Source organism: Lithobates pipiens, unplaced genomic scaffold, assembly GCF_037356315.1.
Source record: "Lithobates pipiens isolate NorthernLeopardFrog02 unplaced genomic scaffold, aLitPip1_a1.2 Scaffold_16, whole genome shotgun sequence".
NCBI lineage: Eukaryota > Metazoa > Chordata > Amphibia > Anura > Ranidae > Lithobates > Lithobates pipiens.
In genome coordinates, this window is record NW_027507748.1 from 405,314,895 (window position 1) to 405,332,409 (window position 17,515).

Below are 17,515 nucleotides of genomic sequence, written 5' to 3' on the forward strand. Positions count from 1 at the left end.
GTTACCTCACAACCTGGAATTAACATGGATTGTTTGAGGATCTGCATCATTCAACTTGCAGAACATGCCCACAAATTTGAAAATGTGTTTTTTTGTTTTTTAAGCAAGCAACAAATAGGACAAAATAACAGAAAAAGTCAATGTGCATAACTATTCACCCTCCCTCCCCCTCTCCCAAAGTCAGTACTCTGTAGAGCCACCTTTAGCGGCTATCACAGCTCCAAGTCACTTTTGGATAAGTCTCTATGAACTTTCCACATCTTACCACTGGGATTTTCACCCATTCCTCCTTGCAAAACTGCTCCAGATCCTTTAAGTTGGATGGTTTGCACTTATGAACAGCAATCTTTAAGTTTGACCACATATTTTCTAATGGATTAAGGTCTGGGCTTTGACTAGGCCATTCCAATACATTTACATGTTGCCTCTTAAACCACTCAAGTGTTACTTTAGCAGTGTGTTTAGGGTAATTGTCCTGCTGGAAGGTGGACCTCCGTCCTAGCCTCAAATCACACACAGTGGTACAGGTTTTGCTCAAGAATATCCCTGTATTTAGCGCCATCCATCTTTTCCTCAACTCTGACCAGTTTCCCAGTCCCGATTGCCGAAAAACATCCCCACAGCATGATGCTGACAACACCATGTTTCACTGTGGGGATGGTGTTCTTTGGGTGATGTGATGTGTTGGGTTTGCGCCAGACATAGCGTTTTCTTTGATGGCCAAAAAGTTAAATTTTAGTCTCATCAGACCAGAGCACCTTCCTCCATACATTTTGGGAGTTTCCCACATGCCTTTTCGCAAATGCAAAACGTGCCATTTTGTTTTTTGCTGAAAGTAATGGCTTTCTTCTGGCCACTCTGCCATAAAGCCTAGCTCTATGGAGCGTACGACTTATTGCCTTCTCTGCTGTGGGACTCTGCAGCTCCTCCAAGGTTACTTTTAAGTCTCTGTGCTGCCTCTCTGATTAATGCCCTCCTTGCCCGGTCCGTGAGTTTTGGTGTGCGGCCGTCTCTTGGCAGGTTTGCTGTTGTGCCATGTTCTTTCGATTTGGTTTATGATAGATTTGATAATGCTCCTGGGGATCATCAAAGATTTGAATATTTTTTTTTTTCTAACCTAACCCTGACTTGTATTTCTCAACAACATTGTCCCTTACTTGTTTGGGGAGTGCCTTGGTCTTCATGGCAGTGTTTGGTTAGTGGTGCCTCTCGTTTAGGTGTTGCAGCCTCTGGGGCCTTTCAAAAAGGTGTGTATATGTAATGACAGATCATGTGACACTTAGATTGCACACAGGTGGACATCATTTCACTAATTATGTGACTTCTGAAGGTAGTTGGTTGCACCAGAGCTTTTTATGGGCTTCATAACAAAGGGGGTGAATACATACACACATGCCAATTATAATTTTTTCTGAAAAATATTTTTATGTATATATTTTTCTAATTTTACTTCACCAACTTGTGTTCTGATCCATCACATATAATTCAGATTAAAAAAACATTGAACTGAAGGCTGTAATGTGACAAAATAGGTAAAAAGCCAAGAGGTTGAATACTTTTGCAAGGCACTGGGGTTATTTACTAAAGGAAAATCCACTTTGCACTGCAAGAGCACTTGAAAGTGCATTTGGAAAATCAGCAGAGCTTCCACTCATTTCATATCTACCCCTTAGATTTACAGCGAATGCACTTGCAGCGCAAAGTGGATTTGCCTTTTGTAAATAACCCCCACTGTATCCACAAAATAACCTTGTTTAATCTATGTAATGGATGCGGACAAAATGTAATAACTCAGAATATGTGTTGTTCAGGTTAAATGCATTTATTTTTACCTTGAAATTAAAGCATTGTCAGTAATATGAAATTAATACTTTGTTGTTTTATTTCAAAACAAAGTTATTAGAATTTTAAATTGCTATGGGTGGTGTTTTTTATTTCAGAGTAGATGTTACAGTTTGATAAACACTTTGAATCACTGAACTGTATTAAATGAAAGTGCCAAGATTTCATGATATATTGTTCCAGTTTTCAGCATTGGGAACAATTCATATGGCCAGTGCGCAAGGCGGGTTATTGAAGGAGAGATTTATAGGTAAGAAATATTTAGCAGATGACCTTGTTATGACATGGATCCCTCTCTCCCTTGCTCTAAAAAACTGGTAGGGAATTTATGAATGGTTGTACTACATTTATTTGTAACATCTTTGGTGACTAGTGAAAAATGTTTAAGGTAAATAATTTGTGCTTAGAGGGCCTCAGAAGACACTGGGTATCAGGGGCAGATCCAGAGTCTAGTCTCAGGAGGGGCACTGCCAGAAATAAGGCTGCTTTCACACTGCGGCGGGCGGGCGTCAGCGGTAAAGGCTGCTAACGGGGCGGTTTTATCCCATTTATTTCTACTGAGACACACAGCCGCTATATCCCATATGACCTGTCGGTGCGGGTCCTTGAATAAACCCTGCATGCATTCTGGGATCCGCATGCATGAAATATTGGGATGTAGCGGCTGTGTGTCTCAGTAGAAATAAATGGGATGCTGGCATTGGGATGTATGTAACACTTTATGCATCCCCAAGCCAGTAAAAGATAGCTCTGCATGTCAGACGCATTTCTGCCCTGTGTGAATGAAGCATAAAGATAATTTTTTTTTTTTTTGTCATTCTATATCATCATTATTATGATAATCACACAATACAGGTGCTGTGGCTCAACGCTTGGTAATGGTAATATGGCACATGGAGGGGGTTAATGTACTCACTGATGTATTACTGACCAGTGGCAATTAATTAACCCCTTTGTGCTGCATAAAAAGGGTTAATTAGCATTGATGGTGCCACTGTGATGCAGCACAAAGGGGTTAATTGCCACTGGTCACAAATACATGAGTGAGTACATTAACCCTCTCTATGTGCAATATTACAATTACCATTGTAAATTATTTCACCCCCAAAGTGTTAACCACTTCACATGTAAGACAGGGTGTTAACTCATTAACATAACAATACCTGTTGTAGCTCATTAAGCCTTAGCTAAGTAAGTGATCACTCACTTGCAGTGCACTGAGCTGGCTACAAATCCACCTTGTCTTCAATCCTGCGTGCCTCTGAATCGTGACGTCACACCAGTCGGGACTAGGAAGCTCCTGTCGGGTGGAGATCACTCCGTCTGACAGGGAAGTGAAGTGACTCTCGCACCACTCTGCTGCAACTCTGCCAGCATGTAGCAGCAGCCCCAGTGTGACATCGATTCCAGACCCCCATAGTGACCCACTGGCCTCCTCTAAATGAACTGATGGGAGCCAGGGGAAGCAGAAATAAAGTCCCTGCAGCTGCATTTAAATGCCTCATTGATGCAAATATGGTGAGGTGGGGAGGGAGAAAACCTTGAAGTAAGTAAGTTTCTGGGAGGGCACAAAAATATCCCAGTTCTTGCATGGCCAGCATACTCACCGGACATGTCACACATTGAGCATGTTTGGGATGCTCTCGATCGGCGTATACGACAGCGTGTTCCAGTTCCTGCCAATATCTAGCAACTTTGCACATACATTAAGAAGGAATGGAGCAACATTCCACAGGCCACAATCAACCTGATCAACTCTATGCGATGGAGATGTGCTGCACTGCGTGAGGCAAATGGTGGCCACACCAGATACTCACTGGCTTTTTAATCCTCCCTCCAATACACCTGTGCAATAATCATACTGTCTAATCAGCATCTTGATATGCCATACCTGTGAGGTGGATGGATTATCTCGGCAAAGGAGAAGTGCTCACCAACACAGATTTAGACAGATTTGTGTACAATATTTGTGAGAAATAGGGCCTTTTGTGTACATAGAAAAAGTTGTAGATCTTTGCGTTTTAGCTCATAATAAAAAGGGGAAAACGCAAAAGTGTTGCATTTTTATAATTTTGCTTAGTGTATAAGCGTTCAAGCATTGTAATCAATCCGTTTTTGGATGGTGACAGCACCTAAAGCAAACCCATAAAATCACTAGGACAAACCAAATGCGCATAGGGGCAGATTTACTAAAGCGGAAACACCCAGAATCTGGTGCAGCTGTGCATGGTAGCCAATCGGCTTTTAACTTCATCCTATTTAGTTAAGCTTTGACAATAAAGCCTGGAAGTTGATTGGTTTCTATGCAGAATTATATATTATAAAATAATTAGTATTAAAGCAAATGTTTTGTTTTTTTTGCATTTGTTGGAAGAAAGCTGCATGGATGCAGCCAATGCAAATACAACTCCTGAAAATGTTTCTTCTTTTTTTTTCTAAGTGAAAGCCAGTTGGTGCACAGAGTAAGACCATTGGCGAGCAGTGTTGTTCAGGTAACATTAAAAAAAAAAATAGAAATTAATAACTAGACATTTAAATTTTATCTAGAAAATAACCGACTGGCATTCTAACAATGTGTGTTTGTGTGTGTTTCCCCACTCTGTGCCTTCACTTGCCTGCCTTCAATTATTACCTTTTTGTGTTTGCAGGTAGTATGTGGTCAAGACCACAGTCTCTTCAGGACCGAGCTAGGAGAAGTGTATGCATGTGGTTGGGGAGCCGATGGCCAAACAGGTCTGTTAGATTTTTTTTCCAAATGGACTCACTGAATTATAAGCAATTATGTACTTACAGCTGTCAGCCTTGTTAAATATGACATTGCAAAATTACAGCCAGATCTCCGTGACTAACTTTAATTATACCGATGTACTGTACACTAAGACTAGGGTGATTCAGTTGTCTAATGCCTCCTCTTGTTAATGCTGTGCATATTTGGGGGAGAGTCTCTTGTGAAACACAACTTGTATATAGCCTTGAGGAACATTCTATAAAGGATAGAAGGTAAACTTCTCTCACTATCTCTAAGCTGTTTTTCTTGAAGGCAGAAAGTGGTGATTAGTCACTTATTCCCCCCACCATAGTCTTCCATAAGTGCATGCTGAGAACATTGGAGAAGTGGGGAAGGCATTGTTGGCAAATAATGGCATTGGATAAACATACAAGTTTGCGATGTAAATGTAACAGGCATAAGTTTAGTAATTAGTTTAGTGCACATGTAGTAACAAATCTTTTTTTCCCCTTTTTTATATTTTCTGTCCCATGGGTGGAAGAAGGACATGCTCTGTAAATTTAAAGGAAGGAAGCAGATCTTGTGTGATGTTTCCATATATGATCATTGTAGACATGTCAGTCAACTGCATTAGCTGTAAAGCTAAACCAACTTTAGGGTCCCCACTTTAGCACATATGTCCCCCATTTCGGTGTGTTCCACTAAGGGTGCAGGTCAGGCTAGAAGTCCGCTCTGACTCCATGTAATCCACAGAACAAGTAGAGAAAAATCTCAGCCACTGCACACCATACAAGCCCAGCATATAATGGGTGATAACACCCAGCCTAACTCCATCCAGGCCATGCCCCTTGACATGTTTCACCCCATCCACGGGGCTTAGTCACCTCCGTGACTAAGCCCTGTTGGTGGGGCAAAACCTGACAGGATGGATGGAGTTAGGCTGGGTGTTATATCCTATTATACTAGATTAGATTTCTGGTTACTGCACATGTCATAATATCGTATATTAAAACTGTGATCACATTCTAAATTATACCAAAGTTACTTTCAATCTCTATATAAACACAGCACCAACAATGGGACATTACATATATGGTATCATGGACCTGCTGTGCTAGCGTGCTTCCTAAATGCTAATCCTTCCTGTAAAGTGCCATTTTGAAGGCTCCCAGCAGGTGACGTTTAAACAGTGCAAACAAAGGAATTCTCACAGGGTTGGTTAAACTAGAGAATAGGCTGGTGTTGTCTGTGGAAATGGGCAAATGATGCATGTATACACAGTTACTGTATATATCTTCTACCTTTTATGTAGAAAATAAAACAAATCTATAAAGGGTACACTGTCAGGTAATGGGTTTGTATTTTATCATGTTTTGCTAGGCCTTGGTCATTACAACATCTGCAGTGTTCCTACAAAGTTGTCTGGGGATTTGGCTGGTGTGAATGTTGTCCATTTGGCAACCTATGGAGATTGCTGTCTGGCTGTATCAGAAGAGGGCCAGGTGTATGGCTGGGGAAATTCTGAGTACTTACAGTTTGCATCCATCACTGACCTTTCACAGGTAAGTTTTTGGCAGGGCTGTATTGTCATTAGGAGGATTTTAGTGTTTATAGGAAGTAAATGGATAGCTTTTCATTACCTTTACAAAGTCTTCTGTAAGCAACTTTAAGGGATGATGCATTTGTTGTACTGTAAATATTCAGAAAAACCTGTTCAGCATGCAGCATTAATTTATCTTACGTCAGTAAAAATCTTATTTGTGTGCACTCTAAATTAAAACCTAGTTAAATCTTTATACAAATGTCTCTTCGACAAACGCAGGCCAGTCCATAAGTCGATACATTACTGTGCTTCATATTCCAGTAGAGGGCTCTTTTGCGTAAACAGGTGCAGTAGCTGCACCCTTTTTATTTTGTGATTGCTGAGTGTCGATTGCCCATTAACAGAAACCCCCAAATGGGTTATAGACTGGAAACCTGCCACTATTCCCTACTTAAGACAAATCCTGATCACAAAGGCAGAAAACTTTCAACCACAATAGAGAAACACAGAAACACCCTTTTCATATTTGAAGTTGAAGGAAGGTGATGTCAAGGCATAATTTCTAGTGTCCTATATAAACTTCTCTCAAATCTAAACAAGCCCGTTCTGTTATATGAAGTTTCTTGGCATATAGATTGTGATATCTACAGTAAATGCATGTGCATGGCATAATAGTTTAGTGCTATAAAGAGCATCGGGTTCAGTGCTGTAACTGTTTTATTAGAATAAGGAGAATACAGAGTGAAGAAATTACATTATTATTATAATACAGGAGTTATATGGCACCGACTGTTTTTAAGCAGTGCTTTACAACATAATATCTTTGGGAATCAGATTGCATGGTGTAGTTAAAAATGGCTTGCCAGCTCCTCCACTCACCATTCTATGTCCAGAATAGATCTAATTCTCATCTTCAGTTCTCTCCTCCCCAGATTGCAGGATGCTGGCCTCTCCTCAAGAGTGCTCTCGGATCATAGTCTTTTGTTGAGCCACATTAAAACAGCATCACGATCGCCCTCCAGCCGTATGGCGGTTAAACCCATTCTGGCTTGCACTACTACTTGAGGACGATGATGTAAGAGTAGACTGGGGACAATTTTTCTCAGATAATGAAGAGACGGCCTCACTGCATATAGTTTGGGATGCTTTTAAGACCCATATTAGGTCCACTCTTGCTGCGTGCATAAATAGATTAAAAAGAACCTCGGACATGCAACAGGTGACCGCTGACTTACTATCTGCAGAGAGAGCGTTCTTAGAAGATCCCACAGAAGACAGGGTGAACAGTCTTAAACTACAGTCTAGGATATTTATGCAACTGCAATATGAAAAGTCTAAACTTAAACTGTTCTTCCATAAAAAAAAATTATTTGAACATGGGGAAAGAGCCGGTAAACTTTTAGCTTACCTGGTGCATTGTGAGGAGAGACCACCAGTGGTGCTCTCCCTCTGATCCAGTGGAAACAAACTAGTGACTGACCCTGGCCAAGTTACTGCACTCTTTATGAATTTTTTCGCCACACTGTACATGTCCATGGTTTCACATAATTATAAAACCATGGATGCTTTCCTCAATGAGGTACAGATTCCTCGACTAACTGAACAAAAAAATGACAGAGTTAGAATAACCATTAACAGCAGAAGAGATAGCTGAAGCCATAGTTAAATTCCCCCAATCTAAATCAATGGGCTCCGACGGCCTCCCTATTGAACTGTTCTCTACATACTCAGAATTTCTATTCCCTAAACTCCTAAGGCTATACAATCATATTTTTGAAGACTCTCATTTACCTGCATCTATGCGAGAGGTGATGATAGTGTTAATCCCCATACCCGGTAAGGACCCAAAACTCCCGGAATCATACCGCCCCATATCTGTGCTACAGGTGAATGTCAAGATCTTGGCTAAGATCCTTGCCACTCCACTTAACAGTTATTTTATCTCTGATACACATGGACCAGTCAGGCTTTATGCCAGGTAGGAATATGTCCTTTAACCTCAGATGGCTGTTTATTAACCTGCAAACTCCACATGAAAATGTGTGATCCAGAATGGTCGTCGCCTTGTATACCGCTAAGGCGTTCGACTCAGTAGAGTGGCACTATCTGTGGACCTGCTTGAGAAAATTTGGATTGGGGCCTAAATTTATAAAGTGGGTGCAATTATTATACCAGGCCCCTGAGGCTAGAGTGCTGGCAAATGGGTAGAGCTCAGACAAATTTCCCCTCACCAGGGGCACACCTCAAGTATGCCCTCTGTCCCCACTACTGTATGCACTTGCGGCAGAAGCAATAGCGATACGCTCTCACCCTAATATAGTAGGACTGCGAGTAGGACACATGACCGAAAAGGTCAGTACTTATGCTAATGACACCCTGCTATACTTGGATGGCTCATCAGAGGCCTTGCCCACCTCTCTGGCCCTAATAGAAAGCGTTGGCTCCTTCTCAGGCCTCAGAATCAACTGGGATAATCCCAAATGCTTCCCCTAGACAGTTTCCCAGTAACCCCTGATCAGGCCACCTTACCCTTACAAAGAGGGGATCAAATACCTAGGAATACAGATCACTCGGGTCCCAGCAGACTACATTATACTCAATATAAACCCTTATTTGAAATGCTTAAGCATAAAACAGATATGTGGCAGGTTGCCGATAGAAGTTGTGGGGCGTATAAACCTTGTGAAAATGGTGTTGCTTCCCAAAATTCTTTATATGATATGGCACTCCCCGGTATGCTTGGTGCTTAAGCACTTTAAATCTACTGAAGCGATACTTAAATCATTCATACGGGGAAAGAGCAGGCATAAACTACCCTGGAGAAAATCTAAAAATCCCATAGATCTGGGTTGGATGGCATTACCGGACTTTAACATGTATCACCTAGCAGGGCAGCTATCGCAACTATTTCACATTGACAAAACAGGGCTAGATTTTTACATTTTCTGTGCCCCAAATGGACACATTCAACAGTAGACCCCTTTGTTGCAATCATGGGGGGAGTGAGAGGTGCAGAGGCAGCAGGACCACGAACATCAATGCTATACCACTATAGGCGCTTATGGGACGTGGTAACGGATAACCTATGGCACAACGTGATTTTCCCTGAATTGAAATCTATCCCAGACTCTGAGTTATGGAGCTCTAGGGGATTTTTTTACCTGTCCCACCTAACACTTGATGGCAAAATAAAACTTTTTGATAGACTTAGGGTTGAGTTCAAGTTGCCTATCGCATGCTCTTCAGATACCTACAGATCCGACATGCCTCCAGAGCACAGTTCCTGACTGACATCCCCCAACTAGACAATGATCCTCTAATGGAAGTGATAAGAAGCTCTGACCCTACTAATTTCCATCTTCTACAGTATGTTGCTACTACCTCCATCTTCCACATCGGCATATGAGCTGAAGGCCAGATGGGAGATGGACATGGAGGCAACAGAGGATAAGGAATGGAGTGATGCCCTGGACCATGCCAGCTAGTCTTCCCCCAAACTTTCTGATCGCCTCACAAAGATCTATATACTCCACCGTTCTTATCTCACTCCTCCTTAAAATATCCAGGTACAACTAAACTGCTCTTTGCCCGGCACATTTTATCACTTAATTTGGAGCTGCCCTAGGGTACAAGGCTACTGGACACAAGTTGTACAATTCCTACATGATACAATGGGCTCCCCTCTTACACTGAACCCCAAACCTTGCCTATTGGGGATATACCCTGCACCACAAATGAGCAAATTCACTAAAATCTTTCTAAATTAAACACTTTTTTTCTGCACGGAAAGTCCTGGCAAGGCAATGGATGAGAACTAATTCACCTGAGTTCAGTACATGGGTAGCAGAAGTGGATAATAGCTTACTATATAAAAAAAACTCATATACAAGCACAGAGGATGCCCGTCAAAATATAATAAAATTTGGGATAGCTGGCTACAAGCCGCAGAAATCCTCAGTTAGCAAGCCGAACCTTCCATTTCGTACCTAAATACTGCCCTCCACCAGAATTTTTGCTATTTAATGGAAACTGAGTGATGAGGACACACATGTCAACAATGTACCATGATTATTATTATCTTCTGTTATACTAAATGCTGAGACACACATTTACACATATAATGCATAAGAGATGTCTGTTAAGAGATAACCATAGGTAAGATCGGGAATGTGTATTGGTATTATATGTATTATTTCTAATGCATATATTCTATTTGTAAATTGTTTTTTTTTTTTTGTTACAATAAAGATACTGTTTGGGGGGAAAAAATGGCTTGCCAGAAAATCTGTTAGTCTTACACAAAGTTCTAAACATATTTTTGTTTCTTGTACTGACTCTTATGTAGGTCAATATTCCTCGGTGCCTACCATTTCAGCATGTTGGGAAGGTGAAGCAGGTGGCGTGCGGTGGAACAAGTTGTGCTCTATTAAATGGTAAGTGTAAAACTTCACTTCTTACCATTTTGATGGGTTATGTAATTTTTCATTTTTTTTTTTTTTTTTTATACAAGTGGAATTCCATTTAAAGACATTTTTTAAACAAAAATGTCAACTGGAAATGAGTTGTGTCTGTATGAGGTAATCAGTTTTTTTTTTAAAGCCGTCCATACTGTACATGAGAATTTTTACTCTTTATAAAACAATCTGGACAGGTTAAAATACTTTGTGCCGACATAACTTTACGTTTGTGGCTTGAGTGGATAAAAATTACTAAACTGTCAGATGTGGAATGTAGGCACCAAGAGTTGGCTGCATGTACTGTCACATACTGTGCACTGCACCCCTAGGAGCCTCAGAGCCAACGGCACCCTGATGTGTTGCTATCTTATGGTCAAGCTTGGATCCACCCCACACCCCTTCCACAGCTCACTATTGGTTAGTAAGGTTATCATGGACTGTTCTTGAGGGTTAGAATTAGGTTAGCTCCCCTCTCCAAGTTTGACATAGTATTTTTATGATAGAGCTTGCATGATTCACATTCCTTAGGGCACTCTGCAAGATATGTGGCAGTATATACGAGCAACCCTAGGCGTGTCTGCTGTTTTGGTAAACTCACATTTGTCTGAATTGTAGCTCCTAGTGACATGGACTTTCTGTTTACTTTTGTCAGTTTCAAGTGCTTCATACTCTCTCTGAGTTTTTAATAGATATGTAAGAGCTTGGTTAAAAATATCTGCAAATGTTTGCACAAGAAGAAAATGCATAATACTGAGATACAGTTTGTTTTGTTAGAGGTAATTGGTGGTATTAAACATATTTCATTCATATTTGGTTCTTCTTTTAGATGATGGCAATGTTTTTGTTTGGGGTTATGGAATACTGGGAAAAGGGCCCACGTTTCTGGAGTCAGCTGTCCCTGAGATGATTCCTCCTACACTATTTGGTCAGAATGACTACAACAAAACTATCAAAGTCTCGAAGATCTTTTCAGGGCTTGGCCATTTCGCTGCTTTAACAGGTAACTATCACCCAGGAAAGGTTTGTAAGAAAGGGCTTTCTAGACATTAGAACATACACCGATCAGCCATAACTTTATGAGAACTGACAGGTTAAGTCGCCTGTGGGTCGAATCTGGCCCTCCAGGCCATTTCTTGTGGCTCTCACACCTCTCCTGCAACTGCTGTAGCCCTTTCATCTTCACCCCCACCTTATCTCAGTAGGTGACGACAGAGAAGAGGACAGAACTCCTCCGCCAGATCTTGCACCTCCCTGTGCAGTCCCAGCACCCCCTTGTGTGGCTGTGGAGAGGGTTGTCTTCCCCTCCCCCCTTCTCAGCAGTTGACAGCAGAGCAGTTGATCCTCCTACAGATCTCTGTGCAGCCCCAGCACCCCCTTGTCTCCACCTCCCCTAGTCTCAGCATTCAGAAGACTCCTACAGTTGACTCTATCCCTCCTCCTCCAGACCCTGCACGCTTGGCATCCCAGCTCCACCCCAGGCTTTTTCCTGGCAGCAGCACGCAGGCTGTGCACTGTGATATAACAGATGGTAGAAGACTCTTGACTTCTGATGATTGGCGGTGGTTCTGGGCATCTGCTTATAATTGTTATGATAATACAATTCTTTTGCCAGTTGCATAGAGGTTCGTACACCGCTGGTATCATCCACAAGTAACTTTTTATTGGACACTGCTCGGACATAACATTGGTCCGCCATGATGTTTCTTGTCTGAGCTGTCTCCAGTAAAGTTTCTTGTGGCTGATGCCAGCAGTGTGCAAGCCTCTTTTTCAGACTTGCATCATCTTCTACAGGAGTGTGAGCTCTGTGCTGGTCTGCACCTGCCCTTCACAGCTTAAGTCTAAAGTTGTCACTAAAACCAGTAATAATTGAATTCGGAGGCAATTATTTATTATGATAAAGAGTACATGCATTTATATAGTCTTACAGATACAACCGGCCCTTTGACAACCACAATGCTGATGCGAGGTAATCAAATACCACTAAAAGAAAGCTCTATTTGTGGGGAAGAAAATTATTTGGGTAGTGTTGCATGACCGTGCAATTGTCATTTAAAGTGTGACAGCGCTGAAAACTGAAAATTGCCCTGGGCAGGAAAGGGGTAAAAGTGCCCGGTATTGAAGTGGTTAAACATTGTTGCTGGCTAAGTGCACCCCTTCATGTAAACCATATTCCCTGATTGCACTGGCCTTTTTCAGCAAGATGATGCAGACTGCCAAACTGCAAAAATGGTTCAAGAATGGTTTGAGGTAAATAATAATGGGTTTGAGGTGTGGACTTGGCCTCCAAACTCTACAGATCTTGATCCAATCAAGCATCTGTGGGATGTGCTGGAAAAAAGTCAAATATATGCATGCCCCATCTTGCAACTTAAAGGAACTGCTACTGAAAGTTTGGTGCCAGATACTACAGCATACCTTCCAGTGGCATGCATGCCTCAGTGGGTCGGGGCTGTTTTGGCAGTGAAAGAGGATCTACTCCATACTAGTTGGGTGGTCAATAAAGTTTTGGCTGATTGGTGTATATCCATGGACTCATACCATACTGGGAGCTTAAAGCTTAAATACACACCCCCCCCCCCCCCCCGCCCCCATGCTCGGACTTTCACACTAGCTTCCAGTAGGGTTTTACAGGGCCAGCTCCTAAACATCTACTACTTTGTATGAATAATAAATACAGATCATTTATATACCTTATTGCTGACCATACTAACCTGTCAATATGCAGTATGCACTCTTGTTGCGAATAATGTAAGCTAGTGAAATTGTGTTTTTCTTTAACTCTTGTAATATAAGATTAAAGAATGGTACTTTACGATTTCAAATGAGTTCAGTGTTTTTTTACCTGATATTGGTCAATTTTATTTTCAATTTGTCCACAGATGTCGGAGAACTTTTTGTTTGGGGTAAAAACTTGAGAGGCTGTTTAGGTACTGGAAGGTTGGAAGATCAGTATTTTCCATGGCGGGTAAGATAACATAATGGATAGCTTTGTGAATATCCACAAAATCTAGACACCTATCTGGAACAACTTAGAATTGTTTTTTGATTGTTGATTTTCTCTTTCACTCTCTCTTGCCATTTTTTGTTCTTTGTGTACCAAAAAAATAGAAAAATAACTTTGGATTTAAAGCGGAGTTCCGACAATATTTAACATTTAAGTCAGCAGCTACAAATACTGCAGCTGCTAACTTTTTTTAAATATGGACACTTACCTGTCCAGGGTGCCTGTGATGTTGGCACCCAAAGCCGATCTGTCCCTCGGCTATCAGTGGGGGCTCCACCATCTTCTGTAAGGGAATCGGGAAGTGAAGCCTTGTGGCTTCACTGCCTGGTTCCCCACTGCGCATGTGTGAGTCGCGCTGCGTGATCCCACTGGTTCCTGCTGTCTTCTGGGGACCTGTGTGTCTCCCAGAAGACAGAGGGGGGGGGGGGGGCAGAGGAGGTGCCGGATATGGTATAGATATCCGCGAATACTATGGCTATCTATGCCCAGAAGTGGGAGCAAATCCGCTCCCTTCTCCCCCCTGAAAGGTGCCAAATGTGACACCGGAAGGGGGGGGGGATTCTGAAAAGTGGAAGTTCTATTTTTGGGTGGAACTCCGCTTTAAAGGTAATACTGTTTGATACCTAATTTCTATTTTATAGATTTTATTGGCTATTAACCCATAATAATAATACCGGAACCTGGAATAAGTATCCAGCACCACATAGGTAGCATGTAGTGCTTTGGATCGCCCTTTCATGATGTGCCATTAAGTGTGGATTCAGCCATTTAAAAATGTGGATTTTACTTTAAAGTGTTTGTAAACCCTTACATAAACCCAGTGAGGTGACTGGCCTCAGGTGATACAGAGATGAAACCAATCCTCCTACATAAGTTGTACTCTTATCTGCAGACCTCTTTTCTCTACAGCCATTCACAGTCCAGAATTGTTAAAGCTTGTCTGAGCTGTCAGAAAAAGGGGGACAAGGAGCTTAAATTACACACTACAGAGCTCAGTGAGGAGAGCTTTGAGAACCGATTGGAGGGAAGGGACACACCCCATTCACACAGGAACAGAGCTGCGGCTGCCAATCGGCTGAAGCTCTCCTCCCCTGTTACTATTTCTCTCTTGGTGTCAGGGAAACCTGTCAGAAGTGATTCATGCAGATAGCAAAGGAATGAAGCAGCAGACAGAAATTACACTTGGTGCTCTGAATTGAGACATGTACATACACACTATAGAGGGATATGCTTTGTTCCCATTTTCATCCTGAAGTTTACAACCGCTTTACTGTCAGCACTAATACAGTTGTTGTGACTTCTCTTTTGCGGTAGTAAGCATTTAATGGCAGATCTGATTGCAGAGCTTCTTTAGGCTGGCTATTGATGGACATATATCAGAATGTCAGATAGTAAATATCTATCCATCCTCATTACTTTCATAAGTATCCTTTGCAATCCTCATTAACATCTATATGCCTTGGAGAAAAAAAAAAGAAGAAAAAAACATATGTAGCACATATCTGCAATACATGCACATTTTCCCATGTTTTATGCCTTTAAAAATGCTGCAAGTCACGAAAAGTACCATTTTAATCTTCTAGAGTGGACAATGCTGCCCCTGCTGCTGCACTGAAATTCGGAGCCATGTTGCCTGAGTTCTTTCCTTTTGCACAACAGAACACCCCACTGTTCTGTTATGGAGATGGAGGAGTAGTATGTAATCCAGCAGTTATTGTAGGAAATCAGGGATTTACTGCATTTGTGGGAAGATCAACATATATTTTGTGTACTGACAGTATTTATAATGAGATAAATGATGAAGTGTGCATATATTACTATATACTATACTATACTATACTATACTATACTATACTATACTAATATATTATTATATGTACTGCTGTGTTTTTTTTTAATAAAGTTCCCCAGCCATAGTAATGACAATGACACATACATGGTACTCAGTATGATCAACTTAAGTTCAAGATCTAAAATGAAAATGTTTGAAGTGTATGTCAAGACACATTAACAATCCCAGGTGTACAGATTACATTGCAATATATGGAAATAAAATAGTCATTTTAAAGTGAGAATAGTTTTTTGAAAAGGCGCTAGCTTGAATTTTGGACAAGTGTATACGTAGTTTTATTTTTTTGCAGTTTATTTTGACCCAAACTGAATGTGACTTGTTAGGTCAAAGGTTAAAGGGACTGCATTAGTCATAGGCTAAGGATAGTGAATGCTATTTGGTTAGGGGTTCAGTGTACTGTACAATTTTAGGACTGATCACTTTTAGGCCTGAAACCAACCTTTAAATTAGGATTCATTGCGCTAATGCATGCATTACTGCAATGCACCTTATGTGCAATGCAACATTGTGATGCATTGTGGAATGTGGTGCATCCTGTTGAAAAATTCTGCAAGTCCATTCCTTTGCATTGTGCACTCGCTCAAGATGAATGAGCCTTACCCTCCCTGGCGGTATGATTATATCTGATTTTTGAATGTCAAAGCGGTACATTGTTTTGTGTGGAAATATGGCGTTTTATATTGTAGGCCTCTAATTCTTAAGGAATAACTTGCTTAAAGCAGAATTCCACCCAAAAATAAGGGAAGGTGACCCCCTGACATGCCACATTTGGCATGTCATTTTTTTGGGGTGGGCGGAAACACTCTTTTTTAAAAGGTTTCAGCTCCCACTTCCTCCCTGTGCACCGCGGCACCAGTTGTAAGTTCACCTCCCCCTCCCTCTCAGCAATCATCTGGGACACTTCACAGGTCCCAGATAATTGCCCGGCCAGTCATAGCACGCAGTGCGTGCTCGGCTGTGAAGCCACAGCTGGGCGTCCACAGTGACAATGCTGGCGCCACATCATTTGGCCCTGGGACAGGTAAGTGTCTGATTATTAAAAGTCAGCAGCTAGAGTATGTGTAGCTGCTGACTTTTTTTTTTGTCGGAATTCCGCTTTTAAATCTGTCCAAACAAGAGTCTAGTAGACATCCCGGTATGATAAAGTTTGAAAAGTGAAATCATAAATTATAATATAAATAACTATAAATTATTATATATATATATATATATATATATATATATATATATATATATATATATATATATATATATATATATATATATATAATACATTTTATTCAGTAATGTAAATCAAATCAAAAACACTGAAATTTTCTCAGTCGCAGAATTGTCGCTGTCATCGCTTTCAGTGTCTGATGATGAACTGCCCCACGAATCCCTATCGCTCAATTCAGCAAGTGATTCTAATTCACTATCACTGTTTTCTAGCTGGTCTAAAACCGTTTTTGACGTTGAGGGGAGCTTTTTAGGTGCCATGTATAATCTAAAGTTTCCAGAAAGAACAGTGTATATAATATAAAAGTGCAGGCAGGGCACTGGACAAAGCACTAGGGACAAAACTGATGGGAAATAATTTGATACACTGTAATCTGTAGATCACATTACTGTGTTATGTGTTTTTGTACTTTTTTTTTTTTTTTTATTTACCGCCGGGCTGCACCCCTTACACATGGTCGGATCTTCTAACGGGAAATGTTCGATGCGAACTTGTCGGAAATTCTGACTGCGTGTAGGCTCCATTGGACATTTTCCATCGGAATTTCCGACAACAAAATCCGAAAATCGGATTTTCCGATCGTGTGTACACGATTCCGACGCACAAAGTTCCACACATGCTCGGAAACAAGCAGGAGAGCCGCACTGGCTATTCAACTTCAATTTTCTCGGCTTGTCATACATGTTGTACGTCACCGCGTTGTTCACGTTTGGAATTTCCGACAAGATTTGTGTGACCGTGTATATGCAAGAAAAGTTTGAGCCAACATCTGTGGGGAAAAAAAAATCCATGGATTTTGTTGTCGGAATGTTCGATCGTGTGTACGAGGCATTATGTGTCTGCAAGGCTCACAGGGAGTGGAGTCCGGAA

The 17,515-nt window shown here is 41.2% G+C and overlaps 1 protein-coding gene across 8 annotated transcripts in view; it reads left to right on the forward strand.

Annotated features, from left to right (window-relative positions):
- RCC1L (RCC1 like) overlaps positions 1 to 17,515 on the forward strand; it is a 45,482-nt gene that overhangs the window by 24,527 nt on the left and 3,440 nt on the right. For all 8 annotated transcript variants that reach the window (XM_077482381.1, XM_077482386.1, XM_077482385.1 and 5 more), the window contains 7 exons: positions 2,026 to 2,092; positions 4,283 to 4,334; positions 4,491 to 4,575; positions 5,951 to 6,132; positions 10,459 to 10,546; positions 11,397 to 11,570; positions 13,450 to 13,535. In XM_077482381.1, coding sequence (XP_077338507.1) covers positions 2,026 to 2,092; positions 4,283 to 4,334; positions 4,491 to 4,575; positions 5,951 to 6,132; positions 10,459 to 10,546; positions 11,397 to 11,570; positions 13,450 to 13,535 — 734 coding nt within the window. The remainder of the gene's footprint in view (positions 1 to 2,025; positions 2,093 to 4,282; positions 4,335 to 4,490; positions 4,576 to 5,950; positions 6,133 to 10,458; positions 10,547 to 11,396; positions 11,571 to 13,449; positions 13,536 to 17,515) is intronic.